Consider the following 14,033-nt stretch of genomic DNA (forward strand, 5'->3'; position numbering starts at 1 on the left):
CCAGCTTCCCTGTAGGCCCCCTTTAGGTACTGGCAGGCCTCTGTAAGGTCAGCTTGAAACATTAGGTGAGGCCTTTAAGGTTAGAAAGGATGGGTAAAACAGAGTCCTCAAATCAGGGTTTAAGAAGAGATTGCCCCCTCTGTAGTGGTTTACCTCACAAAAAGACAAAACTCTCCTGCCAAAGGGCCATGCAGGAGCCTGCAAAAATGGGCAGAGAGCTGTGGTGCTGTGGCTTAGACACCTGTACAGGGGACATCAGGCACAGGAGGGACCAAACCTCGTGGTCACTCTTCAAGCTTCTTCATGGGTTTCGCTAATCCATGCCCAGCCAGAATACATTTCAGTAACACAGTCGGTGAGCAGATTCCTCACCAAGAACTTTGGAAGCAGCCACAAACCTACTTCAGAAGGAGCCACAAGAGCTGCTGAATGCAAAGGGATGCCTGGAACAAGCAGCCTGTGTCAAAGTGCCACAAGCACATCCATCTCTGCTGACCTTTCTTCTGAGTCAAAAGCTCACACTTTGTCCTTACCATAGGAAAGAACTAAACAGCTATGAATATTGACTTCTAAATAACCATAAGGAGAGAAAAAAAAAAAGAAAAAAAAGAAACCCACATTAAGATTGCCAGATTAAATGATGAGCATGTGATAAATTCTGTGATAAAGTGATGAACTGTTGCAACACATGAAATACTTAAAACTATTTGCATGCCACTAATACTCCAGAAAGTAAAAGCACTGAAGTCATTGCAGGGACAGTGCTCTGTCTGGCAAAGCAGATGGCAAGTAATTTTTTTTTTTTTTTATGAATAAATAAATAAATAAAAAGAATGAAAAAAAAAAAAAAAAAACCACCCACACATTCATGCAAAAAGCATTCACTTTTAAAAGGGTGCTCTAAAGGAACTCAAACAGTACACAGACCTGGAAACTTTCCCCTTCCCTATATGTGACACATGAAATCAAAACAAAATCAAAATTGCACTTAGAGACACAGACAGCAAAGGTTTTATTCATTCCATTCCTCGATGCAAGCACTGTCTGCATAAGACTGAATTTACACTAATGGATTATTGACGACAAAGGTCCTACATACACTCAACAGACATTGGAGCCTCTACCTGCATTAGTGAGAAACACCAATACTGAGCCCTGTTTATCAGCACTAAGTACAGAAGTTTGTCATTCATTGTCTATTTATTCTTCCTACCATCCTCCTCTGGATAAAATAGTTGGAAATGAACAGAAAAGCAGCAGCTCACTTCTCCTATTTTATAATATCTTTCTCTCTCTTCTTACCCTCTCCCCCTCCCCACATCAAAATTATATTTAACATTAGCCTTAACTAACATCAGCTTTAACTAGTTCAGAGCTGGTCTTTGTATTGAACCACAGGAACCCACGTAGTATTTGTCACTGCCTTATGAGTCCTGAAATGGACATTGCTATCTTGAAGTTTCACAGGACTCTAAATAACTTGTGTCTTTAAACCAAGACAGTGTCCACAACTTCTATACATGCATTTATGCACACAGACACACACCTTTCAGATATACATGCACACTTGCTGTGTGAATCCTTCTCCTGGATTAAACAAAAAACAAACCAAAAAAAAGCTAAAGTAATCATCTTAATTTGTTTTGAAAAAATACATACACATATACACACACATATAAAACATACAAAGCAGAATATAAACTTAAATTTTTGATGATGACACAAAGTTTCTGAAACTAATCAGACTACTGATTTCCTCTACCGATGTGTGGTTTCACTGTCGTACTGTAAATAATTTCTACTGCTATATAATGGGCTACAGGGAAAAAGAATATACATATACACATTCTCAAACCAAACTATTTTTGTACCCTCTTTCCTTTACAAGGCTTGGGTATTATCTACAATAACAGTTAAGTATCTGAACTAAGTTAAAATTACTCCAGCATAGCTTACTACTTGCAATAAAGCAGCATGGACACTGCGTATAGTTTGGATGCATTTGCAAATGACAAAATCTGTTTTGAAAGTAAAGTGTGCTTTCCCAGCCTATTTATTCCAGACTATAAAATCATTACATGAGCAAAAGTGTTCAATAAGAAATTGGAATGGATGCAGGGAAAAAGGGAAATCCCCCACACACACACCGGTACCTTCACTATTTTTTTTTCTACTCTGCCTAACCAGACAAAGGACAGACATAAATCGTGTGCCTTTCTTTGAGCTGAGTTTTGTTTTACTTTTAGTAAGAAAAACACAGTTGAAGCACGAAGATTAAAGAAATTTATCAGGCAAAACACAACCAAGTTATGACACTTCATAACTCATGGAAATCACGGGAAGACTACTGTAGCATTGTTTTGAATAAATGACCTCAGAAGAAGAAAGGCAAGGAGCATTTTAGTATATGACAAAAATTCTGGGGTGGTTATTATAGCAAAGGAGATGATCATCCATAATAGAAGCATTGACATAATCAACTGAAATGCAATACAGGACATTAAAATACATAAAGAAGTCCTTCTGCCTCTTGATGGATTAAGCAGCTTTTGCCATTACTGTTTACTACTAGATTTTGCTACAGACATTAACACATACATCTCTGCCAATATTAGCAGCAATAAGGTTGAATGCTGTTCTTGCCACTGCTGGATAACCAACTCAAATCCTACTTAAATATCTAGGATTCTTCTAATACCACATACTGACGAATGCTCCACATTTACAGGATGCCCCAGATGTTCTGGCATACAGATTGTGCAGCATTGCTAATAATAAAGCTATAAACCAAGCATAAGCCCTGTGACGTATGACAATACAAATATACTGGCAGCAAAAAAGTCATGCCAGCAAAGTAGATGAAAAAAAAAAATAATCAAGCTTGGCAGTCGTGTACATAAGAGGGTGTATACATATATACACGCAAACATATTTCTACTCAAGATACCTCTTCAGATATTTATCATTCTAGTTTGCACAAGAACTTGTGGTATCAGGTAATGATCTTTCAAGCCCCATACACGTGACTTAAGAATCAAGTGTGATACTAGGGAATTCTGTACTGCCTGAATGAGAAAATTATTTCCAAATATCCTTTTGTTTGGTGCTAATTTATATATGTTGAAGATTTTTATAACAGTAACATGCCTCAGTCCCCTTTCCCTCTATTCCCTTCCTCTGAGGGCTGGGAAGGTGAGGGGGAGGCAGCCTTCATTTTAAACTGATAAAACTTTTCATATGGCACATTTTTACAGCATTTTTCTATAAAATTTCAAAAAATATATACTCTTTTCTCTACCAAAAGCCTACATGACCGGCATTCTTTAAATATTGTGCAACAGAGAACATAATTACTGATGTCTGGCACCTAGGCCGCACCCTGGCATGGCGCCCTGCCAGGAGTGCTGCACACTCCCCAGCAAGGGGAACCCCACAGACTGGCCTAGGCTGCCAGAACTGAAGGCTCTCGCTGCCTTATGTACCCTGCGTAACACTTAGTGATTGCTAACTCCTTACTGTATTGAGGAGTTTATGCCAAGTTTTTGCCCAGTAAGGCCACTCCAGGCTATGAACCAACGCGGCACTATCCCCCCAGGGACAGATATCCAGACCACATCCAACCAGTTTGATACATGGAAGAATTTTCCCCCTGCCTCCTCTTGAGTATGTACTATAGTGTTGTATAAAATACATATGTTACATGCACACATTAAAGGTCCAGCTAGCCCATTAGATCTTGAAGCACTATGGTGCATGAGGGATTCAGGAGTCTCAAGGCTCTCCTGCCATTTCCAGGGGGTCCTTGCTGCCATCCATGGCACAGAGGCACTCGGAGAAGCCTGGCTTGAGCAGGCTGACGCCTGCCCTTGGTAAAAGTCCTCCCTCCCCACTCACCACTTCCTCCACCTTCCAAACTGAGACAGAGGAGGAAACTATCCACTTAGTGAAATGCCTTGCAAGAAAGAATTTGTGCTGCAAGTATTTATTTGTCTTTGCAAAGGGCTCTTCAGCCGCAGAGCCTAGCTGAGGAGGTTGGTACCTCACAGAGGCCAACATCACGTCCCCCACCTCTCCCAGGGCAGCAACCTGCAGCTCCCAGAAGGTCTGCTTCCTCAAGGGGATGAAGGAGGGTTAATCTCCCCTATACTTCCACTCTGAGATCATGGCATTCACCATGATGTGTCAGGCTTTCTCGTTGTTTTCTGTTCCAAAAGCCAGAAGGTTTTGCTGCTAGCCCCAAAGGCTGAAGTAATCAACCTCTTTACCTGAAGTGTTACAATTTCTGGGACAAAATGTGACGGGAGTCCTTGTTCTTGCAAAGACTATTATGATTAAGTGGCTCTTGTACAGGTTGTAACATTTTCCTCTTCAAATTCTAAGGCGGAGGATACACAAAGAACAGAAGAGATTGCTCTTTTAGGAGCCGCCTTCACAGCTTTACAGAAAATACACAAACAGGTTCAGTTTGGATTTTCTCAACCAAAACTCTTACCGTATAATTAACAAGAAACTGAAGTGAGGTAAGCAAATCCCTTCCTCCTCCTCCTCCTGGTTTCTGTTCACTTCCCTTTTTCAAGGGAGGAGTGGAGCATGAAAAAAAAATGTTCACAAAAGAGCATTTTACAGATACATAGATAGTAGGCACGTTACTGTGTAAAGAATTAAAAGTGAGCTGTTTCTTGAATAGTTAGCCTGCGGTAAATCAACAGCCTGTCCTTCTCAGCTGCAGAAGCAAGCACAAACATAGGATCACGAGCTGCTAATTGTAAACATGAAGAAAACAGCCAGGGAGAACGCTCAGAGATTAGAGCACAGGGAAACAGCAGGTCCAGGTGAATTAAGTGGAACAGCCGGAGTTCAGCAAGGAATTTGGGTCTTCTAGCTTTCAGTAGCACTTAACCAAAAAAAAGAGAGAGAGAGAGAGTTAAGCAAGACTAGGAGACATTTTTATGAGGATTTCTGTCTTGGACTTCAAAGCTACGAGGAATTAAATACTTAATAAAAGAGAAAAAAAAAGCTTTCTACCTATGAAGCTGTGGATGACAGATACTGCGTAAGCATTGCAACAGCGAAGTTGCACATTTATTGGATCAATTCTTCAACAACTTTATGGTCTTCACATCTAACCTTCCCTAAGAAAAACCCCAAGTAACACTGGAAGAAAAAGAGCTAACAAAGCCTGTTTGCAGACTAAATCTAGATTACAGATCATAAAATGGCAAAGAAAATTGAAGTATTTAGTTTATGTCACTCCCACATGAATTCATGTTTAATGCTTGACCAAAGGTTTCTGTTTCCAACTCTTTCCTGCTGCTTTCAAAATAAAAATACTTAGAAATCATCCACAGCCTTCTTTTGAATTTGGATGCCAAAAACTGGGATGAAAATTGCTAGATATACACACAAGTACTTCAGCATGGTTCCCTTAAAAAAACAGCCAAATCTGGCAGAGTACACCATGATAGAAAAATCACCGTGTTGGAAAAAATCTACTTTCCTGTAATCCATTTAGAAATAACACCTTCTACATTTCCCTAATTAGATCATTCCATCATGAGCTTTTGCTTATCTTCTTTCCCAATCACAGCCAGCACTTGCTGTTTCTTCTTCCCCTTTCCCTGACAAGCTTTCTTCACTGACTAGGTAAGGTCTTGTCTCTCTCACCTTACAAAGCTCACCTCCTCCTCCTGCAACTTACAGACATCATATTCATCTGATTTTTAGTGACAGAGATTCACAAATTCCAACTTGAATATCACTTCTTCAAAGCGAGCAAGAATTTCTATGCGTCTATGGGATTCAGCAGTGCTCCACATCTGAAAGCAGTTTGCAGTAGATGTCTTTCTTCCTCAGTACTCATTTGTGTATCGATTCCTAAACTTCACATTTAAGACACAAAGACAATACTGTGTTTTAAACGGTATCTTTAAACTAACTTCAAGGGAGGTGTGGGAGATAATACAAAGAAAACGTCACTAGAAATTAGTACTAACACACACACCTGCCAGCAAGCAACCACTTGAAAGAGTGAAAAATTCTGTTTTCTGCTAGTCTACAACAAGGGAGTCTTACCTTCATTAGCACACACACAAATTTAAGTCACTAGCCTGACATAGGCTAAAGCTTTTCATCACGAGTGTTCTGCCACTATACAAACAACAACAGTCTCTGATCCCATGAATTTCAGGTGTTCGCGATGAGGGTTACAGTGAGAGTATTCATAGGATGCTTTCTGGTATCAGGTACGAACCATCTATGGCAGGAAGTGGAGAGCAAGTCTTTAAGTGCTCACCTGAACAGAGAGCAGTTCTGATGGCGAACAAGCAGCCTACCGAATCTAGCAGCTGCATATTTTAACCAAAAAAATATCCATTTGCAAACTCTACTGCCTCACCACACATCTTGTTTTCTTCTTTTTCTTTCTTGTTCATGAAGCAAGTGTCAATTTACATGTACTTCCCAGCAGTCTGAGTTTTACCATTTACTGCCAGCATTGTACCAGCACATTTGTGTTGGGGCAGCTGGTGCCAGGCTGAGAGGAAGATGGCTTCACGGAGGAGGTCTCGTTGAGATGCTGGAGAAGCGCAGCAGAGGCAGACAGAGAGAAATCTGAGGTTAGACCAGAGGTCAAAAGGCAGCAGCTGGTAGATGAGGGAGCATAGCCTGAGTGGAACTGCAGGACAGGATCAGAAGCCTTAGAGTGCTTCCGCCTAATTAGCTTATGTTCTCACTATTAAACAGCTGGGTCACCAGCCCAGGCTGTACTGAAACGAGCATTGAAGCCCTTTCCTCTCAGTCAGTACTTCTAGTCCGAAAACACTGGTTATCTTGCCTTTTTTTTTTTTTTTTTTTTTTTTTTTCGTGGGGATACTTACCCATTTTACAAGCAGAAGGAAGATAATTCTAGAGTAGGGATGACAGGTATGTATTTGATAGCAGTCAGCTGAATTGAAAGGGAAAGCATGGGTGTGCATGCTGCAATACAAGCCACTGAGAGAAAGTGAAGCACGGATTACACGCCACTCTCCTGCTGCATTAACTGACGCTCTGTACATCAGCTACATGTGCTCCAGAAGCACCCTAAGGAAGCTTTAAAACACTTCTTTGAATAAATGTACATATCACGCAGCATGCAATGAATGTGGTGTTCCGAGGATGACTAAGACCTGCAAACAGACTTTTAATTAGGCTGTAAAGCAGCTGAAAAGAATAAACAGTTCAAATACAAAGCAGTGATATCAAACTGCTTGCAACTGAAAATGGAGTTTAAGTATTGCTGCTCTTGATCTCTGAAAGTACAATGAAAACTGAACACAGTATCAACTAAGAATTTCCAAATCTACAAATACAATGCATTTTGGAAGGAAGGAAAAGGTAAAATCAGGCTCAATGCATTTGGCCTGCAGCTGCTAGAAGTTGACCTTAGGGATGTTGGGCTCTGGTCAGACTGTCAGCCCTTAGCAGCAGTAGCTCTTTCCTTATACTACAGTGTTACTACTTACTGGTAGATGCTTCTGAGGAACCATCTCTACTGCTAGGGTAATCCTGAAGCAGCAGATTTATCATTTGTGAAACACGCAATTATTTGCACAGAAACAGCAGCATATTTGTCATAATGTGGCAACTGTGTTGAGACAGGGTTTTTGGAAAGCAGCTCCTGATTTCATGACACGTGTATCCAAAACAACCATCCTATCTATAGTCATGAGCTCAGTTTAACCAGAAGCTGCAGAAATGGGTAGTTACTAACATATAGCCAGAGTCTATCTCTAAAGTATGTATCCATGCTCACACATTGAACTGAATATTATTATAATAAAGTGAAATCAAAGCCAAGAACCATTTTGAGATGCTGGTACCCAGCATCATGCTGAGTCAAACACGGCTTGACAAAGGCCTGCCCACGCACGGATTTCTTTAGTAGCTGCCCCAGCAAACCTATCACTCCTCGGTTCACCACGTAACCAATCACAGCTCCACGGAGGCCAGTCAGAAACAGAACCAGCACAAACCCACTACAAAGGTTTTAAGAAAAAAAAAAAAAAAAAAACGAACTCCACACTACATATATTACTGAGAGAAAGCATGTGGGGTAGAAACTTCCTTCAGACGAAAATACTACAAATCAGTTAGCACCTGTGGGGCGTTTTAAGGAATATTCAGTGACAGAAACATATCAGTGGAATCTAGAGGGTTTAATACTTATCAAAGGCAACCAAATAAAAACACATTCTTGTCGAAGAGGGACAATAAAAAGGAATGCACCACGTCTGCACCAGCGCAGCACACACACATGGCATGCATAATCCCAAATATCAGCATGCATTACGCTAACTACAGAAACTTGGTGCTGCACCCCTCCTGTCTGCAAGAAGCTACAGAACAAGAAAATCCATTAACATTTTAATGAATCTGGGATGGCAGGGCCCTAAGCTTAGCCCCAGGGGATTCTGCAGGGTATTTTGCAGAAAAGGGAGTGGGGAGAAGCTGCAGGAAACCTCTGCGGGTGGAACAGCATGGGCAGCAAGCAGCCTGCTGCACTTCCAAGGGATTTCAAACAAGCACTGGAGAGAGGAAAGCTCAAGCTCAGTGCCTGCTGAGGCTCCAAGGAAAAGCTGCAGAAATTTCATAGCATCTTCCTTCCTTGGGATCGCACTTTTCTCAATCACAGGGTCTTCAGAGACTGAGAGCTGTGGGAAAACGGCACACACACATTTCTTACTCTGCCTAGAGCAGGATCTCTCCTGTACCACACAGAGCAAAGACTTGCTCTGAAACTTGATGCAAAACACAGGAGCCCTGCCCAAACTACATATGCTTGCTTCAGCAACCCCAAATTCACCAGCGAGGTGAGAATCCTGGATGGGATTTACCTAACCATGGGGAGGCTGAGGGAACCAGCAGACATCTCAGACACACAGCGGCTGAGCAGCAGAGTCCTGTGCCTCACAAGATGCTACAGGGAATACTCCTAGTCTCAGACACACTTTGCCAGCAACCCAAAAGCTCCAGCATCCGCTGTCAAAGTCCCATAAATCAGCATTCCTCAGCTTCAGACCCGGTCCATCAGCTTTTTGAACAACCTGAGACCCAGAGGCAGAGATAAAGTGCATGCCAAATAACCTTCAGTGTTCACCCTCACTGTGCTGTTCATTCAGCACAGCCTTCCTCTGCCCTCTGATACCCCCATCTTCGATTCACCCGTTCAGCCTTTGCTTAAATACCCGCCTCATCCAGACTAAAAAAGCACAGTGGGGATGCTTCCTATGAAACCTACACGAACACATCCTCGCAGAGGAGTATGAAATAGCATCAACATGCAAATAATCGAGGAAAAGTTTAAGACCACGTGGCTCCTGGCCTTCCCCAAAGCCTCTTCCTTCTGCACTCTGCTGTCTCACCTTATTGTCACCAGACCTCCTTCATTTACACCTCCCCACTACAGAACACCAAGTCTACACCTGCTGAAGAATCTGAAGTTGCCTTTTGAAGGATTTTTGTAGTCCTATATTCACTTATTACCCAAAAATTGCTTATAAGATTAGCTGTAGCACATTCTTACCACACATGAACGTGTCTGGGGCATTTTAAAACACTTGGGAATTTAAGAGAGCCACACTCAAAGACTTTCCCTGTTCGTTTTTACTGAGGGCCCATGATCTAGAGCTACACTTAGAGAATATAACACTGCACAGGCATACAGAGCTGGCCCTGAAGGGTCATCAGGGATCCTGCCGGAGGGCATCGACCCACCTCCAGACACAACTCCTCAAAACTGCTGGAAGCATCCCCACGTGCAGCCACCCAACACACGCACCAGCTCACACAGCTTCCGAGATCACACGCAGACCAAAGGGTTAGAAGGCGATGAGAAAGGAGGGCACGTTACCGTCTTACTAAGACAGAAATGGAAGCGCTTTGTTTATTCGAAAGCCTTACGTCCTCCTCCTTTGAAGAGAGGTTCAAATATAGAGGGCTACTCCTCGCACAGATCACTAAATGAACTTATATTTGCATTTTTCAGCTCTTGAGGAAACAGAATGGCCAGAACTGAAAGCAATTAGTACAGCGAACCAGACAGCTAAAACAACAAAAAACACAGAACAATGATCTCTTCTTTCCCAAGTTCAGATGTCACCATCACGCTTTCCTATTCATGCTGCATACTGAATTTTGAAAAGCTGGGCTGTTTTTCCGTGCCTGAAAGGAATACAAAGAGTTCTCTTTTTTTTTTTTTTTCCTAAACAGTTTTTTAATTAGAAAAACAGCAACCGATGAAGTGCAAACCAGGGAACAGGAGAAATCTTTGGCAGGTTGCGAATCTAACATATTGGAAGTTGGGTTCTAAATACAAAGCGAAGAAACAAAAATATTGGAATAGCCAAAACCTCATGTGAGAATTTCCCCCTGCAGCATCACATATGGTGTGTGTTTTGCCTTTTCATTCGGAGAGCCAAAGGAGTTGTGAGACAACCAAAAAAAGGCTAAACAGTGGAAAGTAACATCAGTAACTTCTTCTGCAGCGGACTGCCCGCATCACCTCGCAGGGCGTGTTTTGTGTTCAGTCTGAGTCGTGTAGTATCTGCAACGTGGTTAAGCAGAGGATGGCATTATCAGTCACCTTCTGCACTGAACCACGGAGAAGAATAAACAACACAATAAAATGCACGATTACCACTGGACTTTGGACATCGCAAAGACACTGCTTCCTGCAGCCTGCGTTAGCCCAACACATCGCTTCAGAAAACACTTCCTGGTGCAGTAACTTCTGATGACACATGCATCTGCCCAGCCATAAATGTTCGCACCATCTGTTCTTGTTACAGTTCGGCTCCCAAGCCAACTTTCAAGTCAGGCTGACAATAGTTCACGTGGCTCTGATCCATCAGCTCTTTTGCAGCTAGTTATTCATTCGCAGAAAGAGTTCCTAAGCCAACACGGTATTTCCTCTTTTACAAGATCTGTCACAGACAGCACCCATCTCAGCCAAACTCAGTAGCCAAAATACTGCGTCGGTTAATTCTCATGTATTTCTACAATATTTTAACTAATGTGTCTCTTCTGTTTCTTAGGTGATTTCTTTCCAGTTTTCTTCTTTTATGAGGTTTGCAAATGTGCCTAACATTACATGGCTCACAGATTTTTTTTTAGACACTGCCTAGAGTCTCATTATGCTTTATCAGATTACCAGATTACATTAGAAGCACCAAACAAACACAAAGGCAAGATGCAAAACCCCAATAGTTACAGGAAGGTGAGGTGACCACTGAATATTCTTCGGCAGCACAGAGTCAACGTGATGTTAAACCATCACAAGAAAAGGCTTCCCAATGCGCTATTTCTTCTAATATTCAGTTACATCCCTCCCTTATTTACAAGGCTGCACAGCCTTGGTCTCTCCCACCCCATCCGTCACACCTCAGAGAGCATTCTGTGCGTATCCACTGAATGTACGGAGGCAGAAATAGCTGACAGTTGCTCTAATTCAGTAACACTGATTCGCTTTTTCTAGACCACTGGGTCATAAGGCTGCCTAAAGGTGACCCACCAGGCCCCAACTTCTTTCGGAACTGCTAAGTTCACCAGGCCACCAAAAAAATAAAGGGGGGCAGGAGGGCAAAACCCAAGCTGATTTCATTCCTTCACAGCTTAAGACACCATAAAAGCAGCAAACTTTACAACAGAGTGGTAAATCCACGTGGTTTCCAACAACATATTTTGAAATGCAGTTCCTCCTAGCATCCCTTTCTGAGTTTCTCTCTGCAAGTGATTAGATTGATTTTTCTTCCAGAAGCAAAACTAGAAACGCAAGCACTCTGCCTCTTGCTAATCACAGGTAAAGAGGACAGCAGAAATACAGAACTCAACTTCTAACCCAAAGGCACCCCTTTTTTTGGGCAGACAGGAGCTTTATTCTTTCAACCTCTTTTTCTTAAATGCTAGGCGTTTTGGAGAGCTCAGGGAAAGGAATCAACATAGTGACAGATACACATAAAAATCGGATTTAAAGCATTCTTTAAATTGGAAAATAAGGCAAACTCTCAGAAAGGTAGAACTACAGTTAAGCATTATTTTTTACTGTATTTCTACCACTGCCTCTCCTCTGCTCTTTCCCTCCTTCCCATCTTGAACTACAGGCAAATCCATGCATTACACAGAAGAGAATTCTGCAGGATGTAGATAGCAGCTTCAGAGACAGAAAAGCCCTACTAATCCAGCTTTGTAGATCACATCATGTGACAGTATAAAATCAAACAAATTAACTTTGTAACTTACCATTTCGAGATAAATCAAGTTCCACCAGCTGCATGAAATTTGCTATTTCTGGAGGAAGTCGCTGGATTTCATTATCACTAAGTCCAAGTTTCCGTAACTTCACAAGTTGGAAGAAAGGCTGAAAGAAAAAAAAATACCATGTCAGAAGATAGCCATAAAACTCACACATAAACCTGATAAACATCAGCACAATGCATAAGTTCAACTGGAAGCCGCTTGCAGAATTTGAGCTAAAAGTTATTGCTCAAAATCAGTTGTGCAGACCTCTTTGAGAACTGCCTCAGAAGGAACATTTTGTTTTATTTTCTACATGCCAGCACCGCATCTGTAAAGCCAGCTATTAAAGATCACAGCAGACAGACACTAGCGAAATCCAGAGTGCCTGCTTCAAAATCATTAACGGGGTGAAGATACCCATCAGGGTAATTGAAAGCATCCTAATTACACACTGGGGTCACTGGGAAGTTAATGCACACAGACACTTCTAAAGGATGATCCAGAAAACCCACAGAGGGGCTGCCAAGGTCTTCTTAGCAGGCGAGCACAGTAACCAACTAGGTTACAGAGCATCCCCCAGGAATACTTCCCTGCCAGCCTCATAAATCCCGTGTTCCTGTCTGCAGAGCGGCCCAGTTTCAGAAGGACTAATGAAAGTTGTGTGTGATGCACACGATTTCAAGTCTCTCCAGCATGAAGAGGAGTAGTCTTGACCACGACTGGCTGGATTCCTCATATTTGGAGGGTTTGGGGCCTCTGGGCTGCACAGGCATTTATCCGCAGCCCTCAGAGCCTGCCCATCCCATCCACCAGCAGCACACATGGATGCCTGCACCCTCGTGCTCTCTTCCCCTCAGGAAACTTTTGGGGCAACAGGAAGGTGCTAGCAGGTTTTAGATACCATCTTATATTTAATTATCTGCAATCCATTCTCAGAAATCAGCATATTTTTTTTAAAGGTACTCTAAGTGAGTTTTCTGACTATCAGCCAATTCTACCTTAAATCGCCACGAAAAGGGGCAGTAAGACAGGCACCTTACTAGGATACAAGGTAAAAGACATCCTTTTAAATCTGTTATCATGGTAGAGGTTTTCAATCTTAGTTTGAGTGTCTTATGCCCAAGATCATAAATCAGGTTTCAGGTATAAGGCTTTGCAACCCCAGCACCAATCTTTCAGTACACATTTTAGTTCCTTGTCTCAGAAAAACAGAACACGATGGAAATTACTGTTTTCCTTCAAAACCATGGCTTCCTTGCAGGGATTAAAAAGGATAGAGCTCTGAAAAGTTTCTAAATACTCAGCAAGCAGAAGGTGCACTAGATGTGAGCAGGACAATTAAAAGGCATTTTGAGAACGGCACTCCTCCCCCCAAAGCATTAAAGGCTCTGATAACGGAGTTAAAATTGTAAGAGGAAGATGAAACGTAGACTTGTAAGCACTTTTAAGCTCTCTAAAAATATGTGTTACAATTAAAATAGCCACAAATCTGTTTCTTTTTTTTTAATCCTTCTTTGTCCTCACCAGATCCCTACCTGCATTTTCCTATTGTGAACATATTATCTTCTAAACCAACTGCACCCCTTTTGCTGAATACCTGTTAATATGACGAAAGCAAGAATCCATCAACAGCTGAGAAAAGCACTTCAAGATACTTTTGTTAACATACAGGAGTACATCCCACAGAGGAGATCCTAATCTGCCCCAGCGCTGGCCAAAATAAATACTCTGCAAAAAGCACCGACAAGGTGTCTCGCTGC

General features: G+C 42.0%; 1 protein-coding gene across 1 annotated transcript in view; it reads right to left on the bottom strand.

Moving 5' to 3' along the window:
• Positions 1-14,033, bottom strand: part of LRRC1 (leucine rich repeat containing 1) — a 68,662-nt gene that overhangs the window by 41,010 nt on the left and 13,619 nt on the right. Inside the window, exon 2 of the mRNA XM_082758452.1 lies at positions 12,277-12,394. Within this exon, the coding sequence (XP_082614578.1) occupies positions 12,277-12,394 (118 nt within the window). The remainder of the gene's footprint in view (positions 1-12,276; positions 12,395-14,033) is intronic.

The sequence above is a fragment of the Aythya marila genome, assembly GCF_965140915.1.
Source record: "Aythya marila genome assembly, chromosome: 3".
Taxonomy (NCBI): Eukaryota; Metazoa; Chordata; class Aves; order Anseriformes; family Anatidae; genus Aythya; species Aythya marila.